We start from the raw sequence: 23,626 nt of genomic DNA, 5'->3' as shown, positions 1-23,626 counted from the left end.
GTTCAAAAGATGGAGTGTTGTAGAGAAGGGTAGCTTTCAAGAGGTCAAGTCAAGTGGGTCAGGTCTGCGTGTGCTGAACAGGGGTGTATGGGGGGTGAGGAGTGGGTCAGGTCTGAGCGTGCTGAACAGCGGTGTGTGGGGGTTGAGGAGGGTACAGCATGGTCAGCAAGAGGGGATAGACACTGTGTGTGTGTGTGTGTACATGTGTGGATGCATATGCATGCTCGCCTGAGGTAGAGTATCTTATGATAAGCTGTAGACCACACTATTTACCAAGAGAGTTTTCATCTATATTTTTCATAGCTGTCTATTTACCACCACAAACCAATGCTGGCATTAAGATTGCACTGAATGAGCTGTATAAGGCCATAAGTCAACAGGAAAACGCTTATCCAGAGGCAGCGCTCCTAGTGGCCGGGGACTTTAATGCAGGGAAACTTAAATCCGTTCTACCTAATTTCTACCAGCATGTTAAATGTGCAACCAGAGGAAAAAAAACTCTAGACCACCTTTACTCCACACACAGAGATGCATACAAAGCTCTCCCTCGCCCTCCATTTGGCAAATCTGACCATAACTCTATCCTCCTGATTCCTGCTTATAAGCAAAAACTAAAGCAGGAAGCATCAGTGACTCGGTTAATAAAAAAGTGGTCAGATGATGCAGATGCTAAGCTACAGGACTGTTTTGCTAGCACAGACTGGAACATGTTCCGGGAATCTTCAAATAGCATTGAGGAGTACACCACATCAGTCACTGGCTTCATCAATAAGTGCATCGATGATGTCGTCCCCACAGTGACCGTACGTACATACCCCAACCAGAAGCCATGGATTACAGGAAACATCCGCACTGAGCTAAAGGGTAGAGCTGCCGCTTTCAAGGAGCGGGACTCTAACCCGGACGCTTATAAGAAATTCCGCTATGCCCTCCGACGAACCATCAAACAGGCAAAGAGTCAATACAGGACTAAGATTGAATCGTACTACACCGGCTCTGACGCTCGTCGGATGTGGCAGGGCTTGAAAACTATTACAGACTGCAAAGGGAAGCACAGCCGCGAGCTTCCCAGTGACACAAGCCTACCAGACGAGCTAAACCACTTCTATGCTCGCTTCGAGGCAAGCAACACTGAAGTATGCATGAGAGCACCAGCTGTTCCGGATGACTATGTGATCACGCTCTCCGTAGCCGATGTGAGTAAGACTTTTAAGCAGGTCAACATTCACAAGGCCGCAGGGCCAGACGGATTACCAGGACGTGTACTCCGAGCATGTGCTGACCAACTGGCAAGTGTCTTCACTGACATTTTCAACATGTCCCTGACTGAGTCTGTATTAACAACATGTTTCAAGCAGACCACCATAGTCCCCGTGCCCAAGGACACTAAGATAACCTGCCTAAATGACTACCGACCCGTAGCACTGACGTCTGTAGCCATGAAGTGCTTTGAAAGGCTGGTCATGGCTCACATCAAGACCATTATCCCAGAAACCCTAGACCCACTCCAATTTGCATACCGCACCAACAGATCCACAGATGATGCAATCTCTATTGCACTCCACACTGCCCTTTCCCACCTGGACAAGAGGAACACCTACGTGAGAATGCTATTCATTGACTACAGCTCGGCATTCAACACCATAGTGCCCTCAAAGCTCATCACTAAGCTAAGGATCCTGGGACTAAACACCTCCCTCTGCAACTGGATCCTGGACTTCCTGACGGGCCGCCCCCAGGTGGTAAGGGTAGGTAACAAGACATCTGCCACACTGATCCTCAACACGGGGGCCCCTCAGGGGTGCGTGCTCAGTCCCCTCCTGTACTCCCTGTTCACCCATGACTGCATGGCCAGGCACGACTCCAACACCATCATTAAGTTTGCAGACGACACAACTGTGGTAGGCCTGATTACCGACAATGATGAGACAGCCTTTAGGGAGGAGGTCAGAGACCTGGTCGTGTGGTGCCAGGATAACAACCTCTCCCTCAACGTGACCAAGACAAAGGAGATGATTGTGGACTACAGGAAAAAAAAGAGGACTGAGCACGCCCCCATTCTCATCGACGGGGCTGTAGTGGAACAGGTTGAGAGCTTCAAGTTCCTTGGTGTCCACATCACCAACGAACTATCATGGTCCAAACACACCAAGACAGTCGTGAAGAGGGCACGACAAAGCCTATTCCCCCTCAGGAGACTGAAAAAATTCAGCATGGGTCCTATGATCCTCAAAAAATTCTACAGCTGCACCATCGAGAGCATCCTGACTGGTTGCATCACTGCCTGGTATGGCAACTGCTTGGCCTCCGACCGCAAGGCACTACAGAGGATAGTGCGTACGGCCCAGTACATCACTGGGGCCAAGCTTCCTGCCATCCAGGACCTCTATACCAGGCGGTGTCAGAGGAAGGCCCTCAAAATTGTCAAAGACTCCAGCCTGTTATGATTTACCAGTATTAGAACCCAAATGCAGACAAGTACACCAAGCCAGAGAAGGTTTAACAGGTTTATTTAAAATGTTCAATAGTCCAGGTTTCCAATAATAGGGGAAGAGCAAGTCCAGGTACAGGGAGGGTAACAGATCCAGGTCAGGGCAGGTGTGGTACCGTAATGTCCTAGTGTCCGTGGTGAGTCCAAAAGAGAGGTCCGGTAGTGGAGAGCAGGATGGTGGTGGCAGGAGTGAAGCGGAGGCAGGAGTCAGGTTCCAAATATATGGTCGTCTTGACTATGATCTGATGATGAGTGGTAAGTTTGACCGGGTCTTAAAGGCTGAGGTGATTATGGTGAATGAGCTGCAGCTGGAACCCTGACTCCCGCACACCAGACTTCACTCCTGCAATCAAGGACAGACAAAGGGGAGGGAGAGAGCAGAGAGAGAGCTACCTAGCAGCAGTAGGCCTAACAGTACCCCCCTCTACGGACGCCACCTGGCGGCCGACGGGGTTTATCGGGATGTAACCTATGAAACTCTCGGACCAGAGCAGGATCCACAATGAAGCTCCTGGGCACCCAGGAACGTTCCTCAGGACCATAACCCTCCCAATCCACCAGGTACTGGAAACCACGACCCCGGCGGCGAACATCCAGAAGTCGCCGGACAGTGTAGACCGGACCCCCCACCCACGATCCTGGGCGGAGGAGGGGGACGAGAGGGCGGGCACAGAGGGCTAACCGACACAGGCTTGATCTGGGAAACATGAAAGGTGGAATGAACCCGTAGGGGAGGCAGGAAGCTGTAGCTTAACCGCGCAGGGGGTTAACAATAGACAGTATCTTGAACGGTCCTATAAAACGAGGCGCCATCTTCTTAGACTCCACCTTCAATGGAAGGTCCCGTGACTTCAGCCATACCTCTTGACCAGGAGAGTAACCGGGAGCCTGGGACCGGTGACGGTTGGCTTGCCTCTGCATGTACGCCGAAGCTCGGGACAGAGCTACCCTGGCCTTCCTCCAGACCTTGAAGCAGCGGCGCATGTGGGACTGCACCGAGGGTACCGCCAGTTCCCTCTCTTGAGAAGGGAACAGAGGAGGTTGATAACCCAAAGCACACAGAAAAGGAGACAAACCAGAGGAAGCGTTAGTCAAGGTGTTATGAGCATATTCCACCCAGGGGAGCATGGAGCTCCATGACCCAGGGTTAGACCCTGTGACACAGCGAAGAGCGGTCTCCATCTCCTGGTTCGCTCTCTCGGCTTGCCCGTTGGTCTGGGGGTGATATCCAGAGGACAGGCTGGATGTAATGCCCAAAGCTTTACAGAAAGCTTTCCACACCTGGGAGACAAACTGGGGACCCCTGTCAGAGACAATATCCGTGGGTAGACCATGAGAGCGGAACACATGTTCAACCAAAATATCAGCCGTCTCTCTGGCAGTGGGCAGTTTAGGTAGGGCCAAAAATGAGCGAACTTAGAAAACGATCAATCACCGTAAGAATTACAGTCTTTCCAGACGAGGGGAAGTCCAGTGACAAAATCCATAGCGATATGCGACCAGGGCCGGCTGGGTATAGGTAGAGGTCGTAGATGACCAGCGCTGGCCTGGGTGGAGTTCTTACTCGTGCACATACCGTACAAGCAGCAATGAAGGCTCGAGTGTCCGCCTCCATCGTGGCCCACCAGAACTTCCGTCGCACAAAGTCAAGGGTCCGCGAAACTCCAGGGTGACAGGTAAGGGGAGACGAGTGAGCCCACTGAAGTACCTGGGAGCGAGCAGACTCAGGGACAAACATCCGGTTAGAAGGACCCCTCCCAGGGTCAGCTTGATGATGTTGAGCCTGTCTAACAATCCCCTCGATGTCACATGTGATGACCGCAATACTGCAGGTAGGAGGCAAAATGGGTTCAGGGTTACTACCAGTATCAACAGCCGAATGAACACGAGACAGGGCGTCAGGCTTGACGTTGCGTGACCCAGGACGGTAAGACAGAGAAAAATTGAATCTCCCAAAAAATAGTGCCCACCTGGCTTGACGGGGGTTGAGCTGCTTCGCTGACTGGAGGTAAGCCAGATTCTTATGATCCGTCCAAACGATGAAGGGGTTGTTCCGCCCCCCTCCAACCAATGTCGCCACTCCTCGAGAGCCAGCTTAACGGCGAGCAGTTCACGATTGCCAACATCATAATTCCTCTCTGCCTGAGAAAGTTTCCTTGAGAGAAAAGCACAGGGATGCAGTTTGTTATCTTCAGGAGAACGCTGTGACAACACCGCACCTACCCCAGTGTCGGATGCATCCACCTCCACGACAAACTGGCGGTCGGGGTCCGGCTGCATCAGAATGGGAGCCGAGGCGAAGCGATGTTTCAGTTCTTCGAACGCTGATTCGGCCCCTTCATTCCAAGCGAACGGTCGTGAGATGGAGGTGAGAGCGGTGAGTGGCGCCGCAATGCGGCTGTAGTCCTTGATGAACCTCCTATAGAAGTTCGCAAACCCCAGAAATCGTTGAAGTTGTTTGCGGGTAGAGGGGGCTGGCCAGTCCGTGACAGCAGAGATCTTAGCTGGGTCCATCCGCAACTCCCCCTGAGCTATGATGTAACCCAAAAAGAGGTCTCAGACACATGAAATTCACATTTCTCCATCTTCACAAACAGTTTGTTCTCCAACAACCTTTGCAACACCTGGCGCACATGCAGTTCATGTTCCTGGGAGGACTCTGAGAAAATCAAGATATCATCCAGATAGACAAAAACAAACCGATTCAACATGTCCCGAAGGACATCATTGACTAGTGCCTGAAAAACAGCAGGGGCATTAGACAACCCAAAAGGCATAACCAGATACTCAAAATGTCCCAAGGGTGTGTTGAAGGCAGTCTTCCATTCATCACCCTTACGAATGCGCACCAGGTGATACGCATTTCGTAGATCCAGTTTCGTAAAGATGGTAGCACCATGGAGGGGAAAAGCAGAATTAATCAAAGGCAGAGAATACTTGTTCTTAATGGTGATGTTGTTAAGTCCACGGTAATCAATACAGGGTCTGAGGGTCTTATCCTTCTTAGCAACAAAAAAGAATCCCGCTCCTACAGGTGACGAGGAAGGACGCATAATACCTGCCGCCAAGGAGTCCCGAATGTAGTTCTCCATAGCCTCAGTCTCCGGCCGGGAGAGATTGTACAGGCGACTGCTGGGGAGCGGGGCTCCTGGCTGGAGGTCAATGGCGCAGTCGTAAGGCCGGTGAGGAGGAAGAGAAGTAGCTCTGTGTTTGCAGAAAACGGATGCCAGGTCATGATACACGTCAGGAACAGCAGAAAGATCCATGGACTCCAGTGGAGGTCGAGGCACAGTACTGGCAGGAGTCAGAGCAGAACACAAACAATTCACATGACAAAATGTGCTCCATGAAACAATTCTACCTGTCACCCAATCAATGTGTGGATTGTGTCTTATGAGCCAGGGGATACCAAGGACCAGAGGGGTCTGTGGGCAGTCGATAATATGGAATTGAATGTTCTCCTGATGATTTCCCGACACTCTAAGACAAACAGGAACAGTCTGATGGGTAATATGGGTCAACAATTGTCCATTCAGACCCTTAGCCTGCAGCGGACAGTCCATAGGAACAGTCTCCAAATCCATTTGTTGAGCCCACTCTCTATCCAAAAAGCTTTGCCGGCACCAGAGTCAATCAGCGCACTAACAGAGAGATTCTGGAACTGCCACTGGAGGGATGCCTGGAGCAGAATGCGGGGAGAAGAGGAAGAATCCGCTGCTCGGCTCACCAAAACTTCTCCCATTAATGATGAGCCGCCCCTTTTCCCGGACGAACTGGGCAGGAAGGAACGAAATGACCAGCTTCTCCACAATACAGGCAGACCCGAGCCTGAATGCGACGTGCACGCTCCTCTGAGGACAACCGTGCACGCACCCACCTCCATGGCGTCGGGTTCAGTGCTCCTCGTATCGACTCGGGAAGACACGGCTTTCTCCGTAGGGAAGATGCGGGGAGGAGTTTGTTGATGACAGACAGGTTGCTTGGAACTAACACTCCTCTCCGGCGGCGCTCCCGAATCCGATTATCCAACCTGATGGTGAGTGAAATAAGATTATCCAGCGTAGGCGATTCATCATATGACACCAATTCATCTTTTAAAGTCTCAGACAAAGCATTGATGAACACTCCTTGTAATGCCTCGTCATTCCAACCACTCACTGCTGCTAAAGTCCGAAACTCCACTGCCATCTCCGCCACACTGCGAGCCCCCTGCCGAAGAGAAAACAACCGTTTCGCAGCCTCCTTGCCTTGTACGGGGTGGTCAAAAACCTTCCTCATCTCAGTGGTGAAGGCAACGTAAGCGTTGCAAATGTCCGACTGACTCTCCCAGACCGCGGATCCCCAGGCACGAGCGGAACCGCTAGTAGAGTTGATAAGGTAGGCAACACGGGCTCTTTCTGAGGCGTAGGTGAGGGGCTGTTGTTCAAACACTAACGAGCATTGAGTCAAAAAATCGCCACAGGTTCCCATGTTCCGTCATAGCGCTCTGGAGCAGGAACAAAAGGCTCTCTGATCTGGGCTGAAGGGGTAGTAAGGGCAGACACTTGATTGGTGAGTAATTGAACCTGATTAAGCAGCACCTGACTGTCCTCAGCAATCGTCTTAAACAGGGTATCATGTTGGCCAAGTAAAATGCCCTGATTGGCTATGGCAGTCCAAATTTGAGTGCACTCTGGGGTGGTATCCGAGCTACTGTCTGCTGGGTTCATGATGGTCAGATCATACTGTTATGATTTACCAGTATTAGAACCCAAATGCAGACAAGTACACCAAGCCAGAGAAGGTTTAACAGGTTTATTTAAAATGTTCAATAGTCCAGGTTTCCAATAATAGGGGAAGAGCAAGTCCAGGTACAGGGAGGGTAACAGATCCAGGTCAGGGCAGGTGTGGTACCGTAATGTCCTAGTGTCCGTGGTGAGTCCAAAAGAGAGGTCCGGTAGTGGAGAGCAGGATGGTGGTGGCAGGAGTGAAGCGGAGGCAGGAGTCAGGTTCCAAATATATGGTCGTCTTGACTATGATCTGACGATGAGTGGTAAGTTTGACCGGGTCTTAAAGGCTGAGGTGATTATGGTGAATGAGCTGCAGCTGGAACCCTGACTCCCGCACACCAGACTTCACTCCTGCAATCAAGGACAGACAGAGGGGAGGGAGAGAGCAGAGAGAGAGCTACCTAGCAGCAGTAGGCCTAACACAGCCACCCTAGTCATAGACTGTTCTCTCTGCTACCGCACGGCAAGCGGTACCGGAGTGCCAAGTCTAGGTCCAAAAGACTTCTCAACAGCTTCTACCCCCAAGCCATAAGACTCCTGAACAGCTAATCATGGCTACCCGGACTATTTGCACTGCCCCCCCATCTTTTTTACGCTGCTGCTACTCTGTTAATTATTTATGCATAGTCACTTTAACTCTACCCACATGTACATATTACTTCTACTACCTCAACTAGCCGGTGCCCCCGCACATTGACTCTGCACTGGTACCCCAATGTGTATATAGCCTCCCTACTGTTATTTTATTTTACTTCTGCTCTTTTTTTCTCAACACTTTTTTGTTGTTGTTTTATTTTACTTTTTTATTAAAAATAAATGCACTGTTGGTTAAGGGCTGTAAGTAAGCATTTCACTGTAATGTCTGCACCTGTTGTATTCGGCGCATGTGGCCAATACAATTTGATTTGATATGTGTGTGTTTGTGTGTGTACACTACCGTTCGAAAGTTTGGGGTCACTTAGGCACGTTGTGTTTGCTAATCCAAGTTGATAATTTTAAAAGGCTAATTGATCATTAGAAAACCCTTTTGCAATTATGTTAGCACAGCTGAAAACTGTTGTGCTGATTAAAGAAGCAATAAAACTGGCCTTCTTGAGACTAGTTGAGTATCTGGAGCATCAGCAATTGTGGGTTCGATTACAGGCTCAAAATGGCCAGAAACAAAGACGTTTTTCTGAAACTCGTCAGTCTATTCTTGTTCTGAGAAATTAAGGCTATTCCATGCAAGAAATTGCCAAGAAACTGAAGATCTCGTACAACGCTGTGTACTACTCCCTTCACAGAACAGCGCAAACTGTCTCTAACCAGTTTAGAAAGAGGAGTGGGAGGCCCCTGTGCACAACTGAGCAAGAGGACAAATACATTAGAGTGTCTAGTTTGAGAAACAGGCACAGGTTCTCAACTGGCAGCTTCATTAAATAGTACCCGCAAAACACCAGTCTCAACGTCAACAGTGCAGAGGCGACTCCGGGATGCTGACCTTCTAGGCAGAGTTGCAAAGAAAAAGCCATATCACAGACTGGCCAATAAAAAGAAAAGATTAAGATGGGCAGTCTGAGATATGGCTTTTTCTTTGCAACTCTGCCTAGAAGGTCAGCATCCCGGAGTCGCCTCTTCACTGTTGACGTTGAGACTGGTGTTTTGAGGGTACTATTTAGGCTAAAATCTAAAATGTAAATGTAACTAGTTAGCTATGCGCGCTAGTAGTGTTTCAACCGGTGACGTCACTTGCTCTGAGACCTTGAAGTAGTTGTTTCCCTTGCTCTGCAAAGGCTGCAGCTTTTGTGGCGTGATAGGTAACGATGCTTCTAGGTGACTGTTATCGATGTGTGCAGAGGGTCCCTGGTTCAAGCCCAGGTTGGGGCGAGGAGAGGGACGGAAGCAGTACTGTTGCATGGGCATGTGTGTGCATGTTTGTGAGTGTTAGCTGAGAGAAAAAAATATATTTAATCCATTTTGAATTCAGGCTGTAACATAACAAAATGTGGAATAATCAAGGGGTATGAATACTTTCTGAAGGCACTGTACATGCACAGACAGACAGGTCAACATGTGTATTGGTGTATATACAAAGACAGACAGGTCAATATGTGTATTGGTGTATATACACAGACAGACAGGTCAACATGTGTATTGGTGTACATGCACAGACAGACAGGTCAACATGCGTATTGGTGTACATGCACAGACAGACAGGTCAACATGCGTATTGGTGTACATGCACAGACACACAGGTCAACATGTGTATTGGTGTATATACACAGACAAACCACTTGTTGGGGTCTGAGAGTACCATACTCGACAATACTAGAGATCAAGCTCAAATGAAACTGTATTCAAAGTGCATTTAAACAATGCAATACGCTTGACATTTATCACAATATCAGGGTTCCAGGGTTATATTAAGGAATGCTCCTCGGCCAATAAGATTAGGTAGCTGGAATTTTGTTTTATAATACTAGGATATATTATTTGACTTAATATTAGGTTAATATGATTGTATCAAAAAAGTAGGTAATGTGTAGTCAGTGTATACATATAGCCCACAGTCACATATATAGACCATTAGACACACACTGAGGTGAGACTGCTGTGTTCACCTAACAGGTTGTGATGCAGGTAAGGGGTCCCTGTGTGTGTGTGTGTGTGTCAACTCCAGAGACTCTATAAGCCAATTAGCTCCCCAGGGAACTCCACCTGGTCCAGTAGACAACCCTGCAGGACTCCTCCAGCTCTGGACAATAGCAATTAGTCCACTGACTGGAGCTTTAATTGGACACTGATTAGATTGGTGTCATAACTATAACCTACCATCCACTACATGGGGAAACAAGGGCACTGATCTCCTATTGTGTTATGTTGTTGACTTATTACAATGTCACCTGTTCTGTGATGCTACATTGTTTGTGGACTTATTTAGACACTCTATTGTGCATGTCTACAATGTATCATATGAGAGAGAGAGAGAGAGAGAGAGAGAGAGAGAGAGAGAGAGAGAGAGAGAGAGAGAGAGAGAGAGAGAGAGAGAGAGAGAGAGAGAGAGAGAGAGAGAGAGAGAGAGAGAGAGAGAGAGAGAGAGAGAGAGAGAGAGAGAGAGAGAGAGAGAGAGAGAGAGAGAGAGAGAGAGAGAGAGAGAGAGAGAGAGAGAGAGAGAGAGAGAGAGAGAGAGAGAGAGAGAGAGAGAGAGAGAGAGAGAGAGAGAGAGAGAGAGAGAGAGAGAGAGAGAGAGAGAGAGAGAGAGAGAGAGAGAGAGAGAGAAAGAAGTCTGCGGCTTACCCTACTAGAATCTGAAGTAAAATGTCTACTGTTTGCTGATGATCTGGTGTTTCTGTCCCCAACCGAGGAGGGCCTACAGCAGCACCTAGATCTGCTGCACACATTCTGTCAGACCCGGGCCCAGACAGTAAAACTGAGTAAGACAAAATTAATGGTGTTCCAAAAAAGGTCCAGTTGCCAGGACCACAAATACAAATCTGGACACTGTTGCTCTAGAACACACAAAAAAGGATACCTTGGCCTAAACATCAGCGCCACAGGTAACTTCCACAAAGCTGTAAACGATCTGAGAGACAAGGCAAGAAGGGCCTTCTATACCATCAAAAGCAACATAAATTAGATAAACCAAAAACACTTGAATCAGTTATAGAACCCATTGCCCTTTATGGTTGTGAGGTCTGGGGTCCGCTCACCAACCAAGAATTCACAAAATGGGACAAACACCAAATTGAAACTCTGCATGCAGAATTCTGCAAAAATATCCTCAGTGTACAACGTAAAACACCAAATAATGTATGCAGAGTAGAATTAGGCCAATACCCGCTAATGATCAAAATCCAGAAAAGAGCAGTTAAATTCTACAACCACCTAAAAGGAAACGATTCACAAACCTTCCATAACAAAGCCATCACCTACAGAGAGATTAACCTGGAGAAGAGTCCCCTAAGCAAGCTGGTCCTGGGGCTCTGGTCACAAACACAAACAGACCACACAGAGCCCCAGGACAGCAACACAATTAGACCCAACCAAAAAAAATAATTAAAAAAAGATAATTACTTGACACAATGGAAAGAATTATCAAAAAAACGGAGCAAACTAGAATGGTATTTGGCCCTAAACAGAGAGTACACAGTGGCAGAATACCTGACCACTGTGACTGACCCAAAATTAAGGAAATCTTTGACTATGTACAGACTCAGTGAGCATAGACCTGCTATTGAGAGAGGCCGCCGTAGGCAGACCTGGCTCTCAAGAGAAGACAGGCTATGTGCACACTGCCCACAAAATGAGGTGGAAACTGAGCTGCACTTCCTAACCTCCTGCCAAAGGTATGACCATATCAGAAACACATATTTCCATCAGATTACACAGGCCCACAAATAATTCAAAAACTAATCCAATTTTGGCTGCCTTGTTCATTAATAAACCAGACAACTGCTGCTCAGTCATTCTCAACACAAGATACATTTTACATACTGTACAGCAAGTTAATCATTTTTGCGAAAATTAGTTTTCTGCTTACCTTTGTCAAAATGTGGCAATTACTGCATAAGCATATTTATTCAAGTCATTAAATGCTTTTAAATGTTTTTAATAAAATGTGTTATCACCCTGTTAAATCAAAACAATCAAGTATTTTATTAATGCTCATTGAAACGCACCAAGCAAGGTAGTGAGAGTAGCAAGAAAAAACACCAACTAAAGCTGATTAGCAGGATAAGTAAATACCTGGGCATATTTCATAAAGCTTCTCAGAGGAGTGTTGATCTAGGACTGGTCCCCCCTGTCAATGTAATCTTAGGGCTCGATGCAGTCCATATAATGGAAGTTCAGCGCTTTAGCGCAATTGAAAATTAAAGGTAATTTCACATACAGTGGGGGAAAAAGTATTTAGTCAGCCACCAATTGTGCAAGTTCTCCCACTTAAAAAGATGAGAGAGGCCTGTAATTTTCATCATAGGTACACGTCAACTATGACAGACAAAATGAGAAAAAAAATCCAGAAAATCACATTGTAGGATTTTCTATGAATTTATTTGCAAATTATGGTGGAAAATAAGTATTTGGTCAATAACAAAAGTTTCTCAATACTTTGTTGTATACCCTTTGTTGGCAATGACACAGGTCAAACGTTTTCTTTAAGTCTTCACAAGGTTTTCACACACTGTTGCTGGTATTTTGGCCCATTCCTCCATGCAGATCTCCTCTAGAGCAGTGATGTTTTGGGGCTGTCGCTGGGCAACACGGACTTTCAACTCCCTCCAAAGATTTTCTATGGGGTTGAGATCTGGAGACTGGCTAGGCCACTCCAGGACCTTGAAATGCTTCTTACGAAGACACTCCTTCGTTGCCCGGGCGGTGTGTTTGGGATCATTGTCATGCTGAAAGACCCAGCCACGTTTAATCTTCAATGCCCTTGCTGATGGAAGGAGGTTTTCACTCAAAATCTCACAATACATGGCCCCATTCATTCTTTCCTTTACACGGATCAGTCGTCCTGGTCCTTTTGCAGAAAAACAGCCAAACACGACGAGTTGAGTTTTTACCAAAAAGTTATATTTTGGTTTCATCTGACCATATGACATTCTTCCAATCCTCTTCTGGATCATCCAAATGCACTCTAGCAAACTTCAGACGGGCCTGGACATGTACTGGCTTAAGCAGGGGGACACGTCTGGCACTGCAGGATTTGAGTCCCTGGTGGCATAGTGTGTTACTGATGGTAGGCTTTGTTACTTTGGTCCCAGCTCTCTGCAGGTCATTCACTAGGTCCCCCCGTGTGGTTCTGGGATTTTTGCTCACCGTTCTTGTGATCATTTTGACCCCACGGGGTGAGATCTTGCGTGGAGCCCCAGATCGAGGGAGATTATCAGTGGTCTTGTATGTCTTCCATTTCCTAATAATTGCTCCCACAGTTGATTTCTTCAAACCAAGCTGCTTACCTATTGCAGATTCAGTCTTCCCAGCCTGGTGCAGGTCTACAATTTTGTTTCTGGTGTCCTTTGACAGCTCTTTGGTCTTGGCCATAGTGGAGTTTGGAGTGTGACTGTTTGAGGTTGTGGACAGGTGTCTTTTATGCTGATAACAAGTTCAAACAGGTGCCATTAATACAGGTAACGAGTGGAGGACAGAGGAGCCTCTTAAAGAAGAAGTTACAGGTCTGTGAGAGCCAGAAATCTTGCTTGTTTGTAGGTGACCAAATACTTATTTTCCACCATAATTTGCAAATAAATTCATTAAAAATCCTACAATGTGATTTTCTGGATTTTTTCCCCTCAATTTGTCTGTCATAGTTGACGTGTACCTATGATGAAAATTACAGGCCTCTCATCTTTTTAAGTGGGAGAACTTGCACAATTGGTGGCTGACTAAATAATTTTTTTCCCCACTGTATGCCGCATTTACAGAGAAAGTCTCCATGAACGCGGAGACTGGATTCATTGCCTTTAAATTTAAAACGTGCTATAGCTCTGAACTTCTGCGATATGGATTGAATCGAGGCCTTATCCATTATGATCTATTGTAAAAAGCATTACTAGAGATCAGCTCTCCTACTCTGAGACACTTTATGAATACGGGCTCTGACCCTGTACCAGCAGTTAGAGGCCACTTCTACCACAACACAACACCTGACGTTTACATACAGTATAATCAGTGTTGGGGAAGCTAATCTGAAAAGATAGTTTATCAAGCTACCAATGACTTTACTCTGAAAGAAGATAAGCTACACTAAAGCTACCCTTAAGAAAAAATATAGTTTACTTAACTAAAGTTACTTTCAAAAAGTAGTTCACATCCAAACTACTTTGTGAAAAATTATCATATGTAAATCTGAAATGTCAATGACTACAAATTGTAAGAACAGATCACTATGGGGCCATATGTTAACAGAACGTGTAATTTAACCTATTAAACAAAAAAACTACAGTATATTTCAAGTGAAAATTAGGCAGGTCTGATGCCGAAAAATAAAGTAAATGATTGCCTACTTCACCCATATCTTCTTTTGTTTTTGCAAAAAAAGTAGTGTGTAGTTAACTACACTACCACCAATCTACTGCAAAATGTAGTTAACTTACTAGTTGAACTAAACTCAGCAAAAAAGAAACGTCTCTTATTCAAGACCCTGTCTTTCAAAGATAATTCGTAAAAATCCAAATAACTTCACAGATCTTCATTGTAAAGGGTTTAAACACTGTTTCCCATGCTTGTTCAATGAACCATAAACAATTAATGAACACGCACCTGTGGAACGGTCGTTAAGACACTAACAGCTTACAGACGGTAGGCAATTAAGGTCACAGTTATGAAATCTTAGGACACCAAAGAGGCCTTTCTACTGACTCTGAAAAACACCAAAAGAAAGATGCCCAGGGTCCCTGCTCATCTGCGTGAACGTGCCTTAGGCATGCTGCAAGGAGGCATGAGGACTGCATATGTGGCAAGGGCAATAAATTGCAATGTCCGTACTTTGAGACGCCTAAGACAGCGCTACAGGGAGACAGGACGGACAGCTGATCGTCCTTGCAGTGGCAGACCACGTGTAACAACAGCTGCACAGGATCGGTACATCCGAACAGCACACCTGCGGGACAGGTACAGGATGGCAACAACAACTGCCCGAGTTACACCAGGAATGCACAATCCCTCCATCAGTGCTCAGACTGTCCGCAATAGGCTGAGAGAGGCTGGACTGAGGGCTTGTAGGCCTGTTGTAAGGCAGGTCCTCACCAGACATCACCGGCAACAACGTCGCCTATGGGCACAAACCCACCGTCGTTGGAGCAGACAGGACTGGCAAAAAGTGCTCTTCACTGACGAGTCATGGTTTTGTCTCACCAGGGGTGATGGTTGGATTCACGTTTATCGTCGAAGGAATGAGCGTTACACTGAGGACTGTACTCTGGAGCGGGATCGATTTGGAGGTGGAGGGTCCGTCATGGTCTGGGGCAGTGTGTCACAGCATCATCGGTCTGAGCTTGTTGTCATTGCAGGCAATCTCAACGCTGTGCATTACAGGGAAGACATCCTCCTCCCTCATGTGGTACCCTTCCTGCAGGCTCATCCTGACATGACCCTCCAGCATGACAATGCCACCAGCCATATTGGTCGTTCTGTGCGTGATTTCCTGCAAGACAGGAATGTCAGTGTTCTGCATTGGCCAGCGAAGAGCCCGGATCTCAATCCCATTGAGCACGTCTGGGACCTGTTGGATCGAAGGGTGAGGGCTAGGGCCATTCCCCCCAGAAATGTCCAGGAACTTGCAGGTGCCTTGTTGGAAGAGTGGGGTAACATCTCACAGCAAGAACTGGCACATCTGGTGCAGTCCATGAGGAGGAGATGCACTGCAGTACTTAATGTAGCTGGTGGCCACACCAGATACTGTGTTACTTTTGATTTTGACCCCCCCCCCCCCCTTTGTTCAGGGACACATTATTCCATTTCTGTTAGTCACATGTCTGTGGAACTTGTTTAGTTTATGTCTCAGTTGTTGATACAAATATTTACACATGTTAAGTTTGCTGAAAATAAACGCAGTTGACAGTGAGAGGACATTTCTTTTTTTGCTGAGTTTACATGTAGTTCACTACTCTACAAAACTGCATATAATGTACTCCTAACACATTGTGTGTTTGTGTCCCCCTGCAGGTCTCCATGTGAAGCTGTCCCATGATGCAACATGTGTCCCCAGCACCAGCACTGACAATGATGGCCACTCAGAGTGCTCCTCCACCATCGTACCAGGAGAGCCAACAGGTCAGTACACCACTAGTGGTCAGCTCAGAGTTGGGGTCCAATTTGTTCATTCAAGAAATCGATTGAAATTCAGTTAATCAATTGAAAAATCCTGACACAAAACATTTCAGTCTCTTATTTGTCTTTAGTCAAATGAACTTCCAAACAAACATTGTTATAAGAGTTTGAAGTAGAGGCTACCCCAAACTGCAGATCTAGGACACATGCGGCCGGTGGCACCTTAATTGTGGAGGACGGGCTCAAAGTACAGTAATGGCTGGAACAGAATAAATGGAATGGTATCGAACACATCAAACACGTGTTTGATACCATTCCATCCATTATTATAAGCCGTACTCCCATCAGCAGCCTCCTGTGAACTAGGACTTACCTTACCTCAATCTCAACCATCGTCATTAGGAGACAATATGACCTTAGACCAACAGTTCAACCTCAACCTCATCCTAGCTATGCAGCATCCTAGAGAAGGAAGTAGAGCAGGTTTGCCAGAGCACCTCACCACTCCCCTCCTTGTCTCCTCTCTACTACTCTCTTCTTGCACCCAGAGGATTAGTGCCAGGGGAGATCTCCCGAGCCGCAGTCAGCGCTGGCAACAAAATGCAAATGAGAGCTAGTTAAGTGTGAAGAAGCTAATTTATTTCCCATTTGGAGCTGGGATTAAGACTTGAAGCTTCCTCCCAACACAGATGGGGGTGGGGTAAGGGGGGAGTGGAGGGGGGAGGAGGGGCCTCATTTCCTTCTCTCCAAAGGCTGTAGGGGAGAGAGAGGAGGAAGGGGAAGAAAGAGAGAGAGGTGGGGGTAGGGGACCAACACAATTGAAGAGAGGCATTGTACACATCCAGACCATCACATCACAGTAACACGCTCATCTGTCATAGGCCTTGTAGAAAGATCAAGCCAGTTGTCTATCCACTCTCATGTAGTTCACAGAATCTGATAAGCTGTGTGTCTGCACGCTAGAGATAAGATAGTGGAACACAAACCCAGTCTTCTAAGTCAAAAGCCTAGTCAAAAGAGGGCTAATGCACATACAGATCTGGGACCAGGGCTACCAGTCTATGTAGTTCACTGTGGTTCTGGGTTAGCTGATGCACAAACAGATCTGGGACCAGGCTACCATTCTATGTATCGTAGTTCACTGTGGTTCTGTTTGCTGTGCCCTCAGATGACAGGCATCACCCAACAGAACTCCAAGGTCCAGCAGGTCCACATCCCAGCATCCTCAGCAGCTGGGAACATTCCTGTCAGTGTGACCCTTGACCCCCAGGCCCAGCTGGAGTCAGACAAGCGGGCCGTCTACAGGTAAGACGTGGTCTCAAAACATACATTTACAATGTAAAGCTCTTTGTGCTATACTGTAAATTCTCTCTGTTAATTCAGCAAACCTTTCCAAAAAGTGGTAAGGCAAAACTCCTTTGAACAAACCTTGAGAAGGATCAGGCATTGAAGGGAACACCTGTCCTCTTCTGTTTGGTTGGTTTAACACACACGCAAGCACGCACACACACACACACTCCCAATGCTATGGTAAGACTGAGCACAACGACGGTTGGTTTTCTCAATTTTCAAGCACTTTATTTGTGGAGCTTCTGAATGGTACATACAGTTCCATGTTAGGAATGCTTTTTTAAAGTGCATTGTTGCAATTAAGAATTCCTTGTAAGCAAGGGTGTCAGGCACCCATTATTTTATAGGGGGCAAGAAGTACGTAAGGATGGAGTTGGGGTGGTTGGAGAATTTGGCATTTTCAAACACCTGAAACAGCTTTTCTCCTGCAATCTACAGCCATAATCATTATGCCTAATTCTATGTAAAAAATATGTCTATTTGTCTGCATATGTTATCCAAGCATATCTCTTTACCTGTTTAATTGTCATTTTAATGAGGGTGCCATTCTGACTGTTGTAAATCACATATCTTAATACTGTATACTGCACTACCATGCCTATGATATTACATTCACATTACAACACAGTACATGGGATCATAACACACATCATCAATACAGGAACATATCATATCATAATTAATACACAAAATATCATGATATTATCATAAGGTGCCAGATTACATTTAAACCAAGTATTTTTCTGTATATCTAAGTTTACCTCTTGAGCTGTCTGTATCCTCCTGACTGGTGGTTCTTTGAAAAAAAAACGTAATATGCTTCTTTGCATCTCTGCAAAAATCTGGGTAAAAGGTTGAAAGGAATGTGAGTCTTATTCAGTACATTTAGTTATTGCTTTGCTTTTCTAAAGTCTACCAGCCTTGCCAGCAGGCATGCCAGCTAAGATAGTTAGACAAGCTCGTCTCTGGATTGATAGTCTGAAATGGCTTGGTTTCTAGTTATGAGGTTGGGAGATTGGGAACATATCTAGCTGGCTAGCTAAAGCCAACTTCATGAAATTGCTAGGTGGCTAGTATTACAGAGGAACAACAAAACATTAAATGTATTCATCAAGAAGAAATCAATAGGCTACATAGCTTGATCAAATGAATTTACAAACATACCTCCTGCAAGTCCTGCAGCTATCACTGGCACCTAAAATAAAATAAAATGCTGTGTGTCACTCTGCACTCTCTCTCTCGCTCCGTGGTGCACCTCGGAAGGAACCACTTACTACTGAGAATAGGGTACTCATTGCCTGTTCCAGTCAGTGTGCCCCCTCCCCAAAATACCATTGACAGATATTTTTATAAATAATTATGATAAAATATGGGCTTAAAAATGTATTAGTAATTAATTTAACATTAACATTAATTTAACATCTGACAAATTTCAAAACAGGACAAATCTGAGGGGGCAGGTGCCTTTGTGCCCCCTATGGGCATATGACGCCACTGTTCTTTATGACAGAATGTATTTTAAATTAAAACAAAAAATGTTTTGCTTGTAAGAGTAATGAAGGGAATAGACATTTGCTGCCAACTGAAAACTAAACATAGATTCTGAAAAGCACCCTCCTCTCCCAACTCATCACTTGAATATGAATGTACTTTCATAATGGGCTAATATTATCTATTTATGAACTAAATTATTCACAGAACACATCATTTTTTTTATATGTTCAGCAATCTCAGAGTGAGAAATCATGCTCCAGCAACAAACCACTAGTTATGTGCTACCAAGAAACATTTATATTCTCCCCTATACCGTCTTTAGCAAACTCTAGGATGACACTACATACTCTTTGCACGGCTCGCTGTCCTGGCTCCTTGGCGCTCCCCTAGTGTGGTTATCTACTGCTCTTGTCTGAGTGTGCTCTTGGCCCTTGGTTGGCTGCTCAGGCCCCTTAGGCGAGTGCTGTGAAGGCCTCGCCAAGCCTGGGGCTGAATTTCTAAGCTCCTCTGAGATACAAGGCTTCTCTTTGATGTGAGCAGCCAGCCTGAAGGGGGCTGTTGGCGCTGAAAAAGACAGACTCAGCCCCAGCCCTTTGCTGCCTGATCACTCACTACAGTTCCCTCCTGAAAACACACACTCACAGGTGGGCTCGCCATCGTGCTCACACACACATGCATGCACGCACGCACACAAATGGATGTACTGTATATGCATGCACATATACATACGCACACACACACGTACATGAAGACACACATACACACACACACACACACACACACAGCTAACCCTACCACTTGAGGGGTATGAAACTGAAAGCAAAGGGGCTTCAAAACGTTGCCTTTTCATCCTCTCCGACACTTCTAAATATTCTTACAACGTTCTAAACATCCACAGACAAAGCAGACAGCTTCCTGTCTTCCTCTATATTGATCATCTCCTGTAGGGCGCTCACACCATGCAGCAGCACAACACTCAACACATGCTACTGCAATGTCAAAAGCTAATTCGACAGACATTGAATACAGTATAACTAGTCATTTTTGGTTAAATCAAATCAGAGATGAACAGACTCTGTGCCAATTGATGAACAAATTGTTGGAAACCTTCTTGGATTAAAGACAGAATGCTCCCATCTTTGTTTTTGTTTTCTGATTTGGATGGCCTTGATGACAACATACTGTGCTATCATTAATAAAAGACTGTTATACACAACTTTAAAGCATGTCTCTTAATTATTACCGGCGGAATCAACGTGTGATAGTTGTAATCTCTGAAGACCATCCAGTTTTGATTTCTATTTGCCATGTATTTTTCAACTGTGCTGTTTCACAAAAGTTCTGAACCTATATAAAAAATTTACGGACACAGTATAATTTACATTAGTTATCTTGTTATTAACCCTTCAGCTCCACTCAACCCCTCCCATCTAGCTCTGAACACCATCCAGTTTGGATTTATAATTGCCATATATTTTTCAACTGTGCTGTGATGTGTCACAAAAATTCTGAACCTTTCTACTCTCATAGATTGTCAATGTAAGATAAACGTTTTTGCTAGGAGTATTATTATATTATTGATAAATTGACTATGACTTTTTAAATCACCCAGCAGTGCTGTTTGCAGAGTTAGCTCCAGGTAAATGTTACAATTCTTCAGCCACTCCTGAACATGCGACCAAAAACAAGCTACATATGGACAGTACCAAAATAAATGATCTAATGATTCTGTCTCTTCGCAGCAAAATCTGCAGAGCTGGGATGGTTGTATCCCTCATATACTGTATATAACATTCTATTGGTTGCAAGAATTTTGTATAATAATTTAAACAGAAAAATTATATGTTTTGAATCCAGCGTCGTTTTGTGTATCAGTTCATAAACCATGTGCCATGGAATCGGTACATTTAAATCTCTTCCCAACTATTTTGCAATCTACAGTGGGGAAAAATAGTATTTAGTCAGCCACCAATTGTGCAAGTTCTCCCACTTAAAAAGATGAGAGAGGCCTAAAATGTTCATCATAGGTACACGTCAACTATGACAGACAAATTGAGGAAAAAAAATCCAGAAAATCACATTGTAGGATTTTTAATGAATTTATTTGCAAATTATGGTGGAAAATAAGTATTTGGTCACCTACAAACAAGCAAGATTTCTGGCTCTCACAGACCTGTAACTTCTTCTTTAAGAAGCTCCTCTGTCCTCCACTCGTTACCTGTATTAATGGCACCTGTTTGAACTTGTTATCAGTATAAAAGACACCTGTCCACAACCTCAAACAATCACACTCCAAACTCCACTATGGCCAAGACCAAAGAGCTGTCAAAGGACACCAGAAACAAAATTGTAGACCTGCACCAGGCTGGGAAGACTGAATCTGCAATTGGTAAGCAGCTTGGTTTGAAGAAATCAACTGTGGGAGCAATTATTAGGAAATGGAAGACATACAAGACCACTGATAATCTCCCTCGATCTGGGGCTCCACGCAAGATCTCACCCCGTGGGGTCAAAATGATCACAAGAACGGTGAGCAAAAATCCCAGAACCACACGGGGGGACCTAGTGAATGACCTGCAGAGAGCTGGGACCAAAGTCACAAAGCCTACCATCAGTAACACACTACGCCGCCAGGGACTCAAATCCTGCAGTGCCAGACGTGTCCCCCTGCTTAAGCCAGTACATGTCCAGGCCCCGTCTGAAGTTTGCTACAGTGCATTTGGATGATCCAGAAGAGGATTGGGAGAATGTCATATGGTCAGATTAAACCAAAATATAACTTTTTGGTAAAAACTCAACTCGTCGTGTTTGGAGGACAAATAATGCTGAGTTGCATCCAAAGAACACCATACTTACTGTGAAGCATGGGGGTGGAAACATCATGCTTTGGGCTGTTTTTTCTGCAAAGGGACCAGGACGACTGATCCGTGTAAAGGAAAGAATGAATGGGGCCATGTATCGTGAGATTTTGAGTGAAAACCTCCTTCCATCAGCAAGGGCATTGAAGATGAAACGTGGCTGGGTCTTTCAGCATGACAATGATCCCAAACACACCGCCCGGGCAACGAAGGAGTGGCATCGTAAGAAGCATTTCAAGGTCCTGGAGTGGCCTAGCCAGTCTCCAGATCTCAACCCCATAGAAAATCTTTGGAGGGAGTTGAAAGTCCGTGTTGCCCAGCGACAGCCCCAAAACATCACTGCTCTAGAGGAGATCTGCATGGAGGAATGGGCCAAAATACCAGCAACAGTGTGTGAAAACCTTGTGAAGACTTACAGAAAACGTTTGACCTGTGTCATTGCCATCAAAGGGTATATAACAAAGTATTGAGAAACTTTTGTTATTGACCAAATACTTATTTTCCACCATAATTTGCAAATAAATTCATTAAAAATCCTACAATGTGATTTTCTGGATTTTTTTTCTCATTTTGTCTTTCATAGTTGACGTGTACCTATGATGAAAATTACAGGCCTCTCTCATCTTTTTAAGTGGGAGAACTTGCACAATTGGTGGCTGACTAAATACTTTTTTCCCCACTGTATATGGCACAGCTGTCCATTTTTTGTCAAAAATTAAACTGGTATACTTTTTTATTTATCAACATTTTCTTTAACAAATTTTGGTCTTTAATGCAGGGCCGACAGACAAGTTCCTTACTTTCTCCCCCTTCCACTTGCCTCTTCCATTTTTTTGGTAATTCTGCAATTAGTTGGTTGTAATTTTGAGAAGAACAGACATTTCCATATGTTTTTGTTAGCTGCATGTGTGACATAACTCCACCGGTCCTATTTATGATATCCTTTACAAAGATTATACCGTTTGTAAACATTCTTTCCAAGAATATTGTATTTTTTATCAATTAGTATATTTGAGTTTAACCATATTATTTATTGTAATATTTGTTCTCTTTTCTGGTGGATTAAACTGACATTGCAACCAACCTGCTATGGCGATATTTTGGAGATTATTTCATTTTCAAATAACCGAAAGTGATAGGTTGTAATCTGAGTAAAGGGAAAAAGGCCATGCTAGAACATGGGGTGAGACATTCTTAATAATCTGCAAGAGAACCAGTTTGGATTTAAGTATAACTTTTGTATGACTGAAGCCTTTAGCTAATTGCCTGGATAGTGAGTTTGTTGCGTGTGGAAGAGCTGTCTAGATCTTCTATTCTCTTTGACGAGTCGTCTCTTAATTACTACCAGTGGAATCAACTTGTGATAGTTATAATTAGCCTAACGAGTTACGAACCTTCTGATGAAGAAGCGCTGGATTGGGCTTGTCTTATTAACGGGCTAGCAGGGGGTCTGTTTTCCAGCTGTCTCTCCACTATGCCGAACTGATGGAGGTTCCTCCCACTTTTAGATGGAAACACGTCGGCGGTTGAACGAGAGGTGTTTTTTAATTTGTTGTGTTTGTAAATGTCTTTGTGATTTTATAAGTGAAATGTGGGTTTGGGAGAATTTAGCTATATTGTTTTGATTTGTAAAAAAAGAAAAAAATATTAACTATTTGTTTGCTTGTTTTCAAGGAAAACAGGAACGTACAGTTGAAGTCAGAAGTTTACATACACCTTAGCCAAATACATTTAAACTCTGTTTTTCACAATTCCTGACATTTAATCCTAGTAAAAATTCCCTGTCTTAGGTCAGTTAGGATCACCACTTTATTTTAAGAATGTGAAATGTCAGAATAATAATAATCAGCTTTTATTTCTTTCATCACATTCCCAGTGGGTCAGAAGTTTACATACACTCAATTAGTATTTGG

General features: G+C 44.9%; 1 protein-coding gene across 1 annotated transcript in view; it reads left to right on the top strand.

Annotated features, from left to right (window-relative positions):
- The window catches only part of LOC121580186, a 168,969-nt gene that overhangs the window by 80,789 nt on the left and 64,554 nt on the right, over window positions 1-23,626 (top strand). Inside the window, exons 3-4 of the mRNA XM_041895245.2 lie at window positions 15,907-16,014; window positions 17,180-17,316. Of these exons, the coding sequence (XP_041751179.1) occupies window positions 15,928-16,014; window positions 17,180-17,316 (224 nt within the window). The 5' untranslated portion in view covers window positions 15,907-15,927. The remainder of the gene's footprint in view (window positions 1-15,906; window positions 16,015-17,179; window positions 17,317-23,626) is intronic.

Source organism: Coregonus clupeaformis, chromosome 13 (genome assembly GCF_020615455.1).
Source record: "Coregonus clupeaformis isolate EN_2021a chromosome 13, ASM2061545v1, whole genome shotgun sequence".
Classification (NCBI taxonomy): Eukaryota; Metazoa; Chordata; class Actinopteri; order Salmoniformes; family Salmonidae; genus Coregonus; species Coregonus clupeaformis.
Note: the sequence above shows the minus strand (reverse complement) of the source record. Positions and strands in the feature narration are given on the sequence as shown.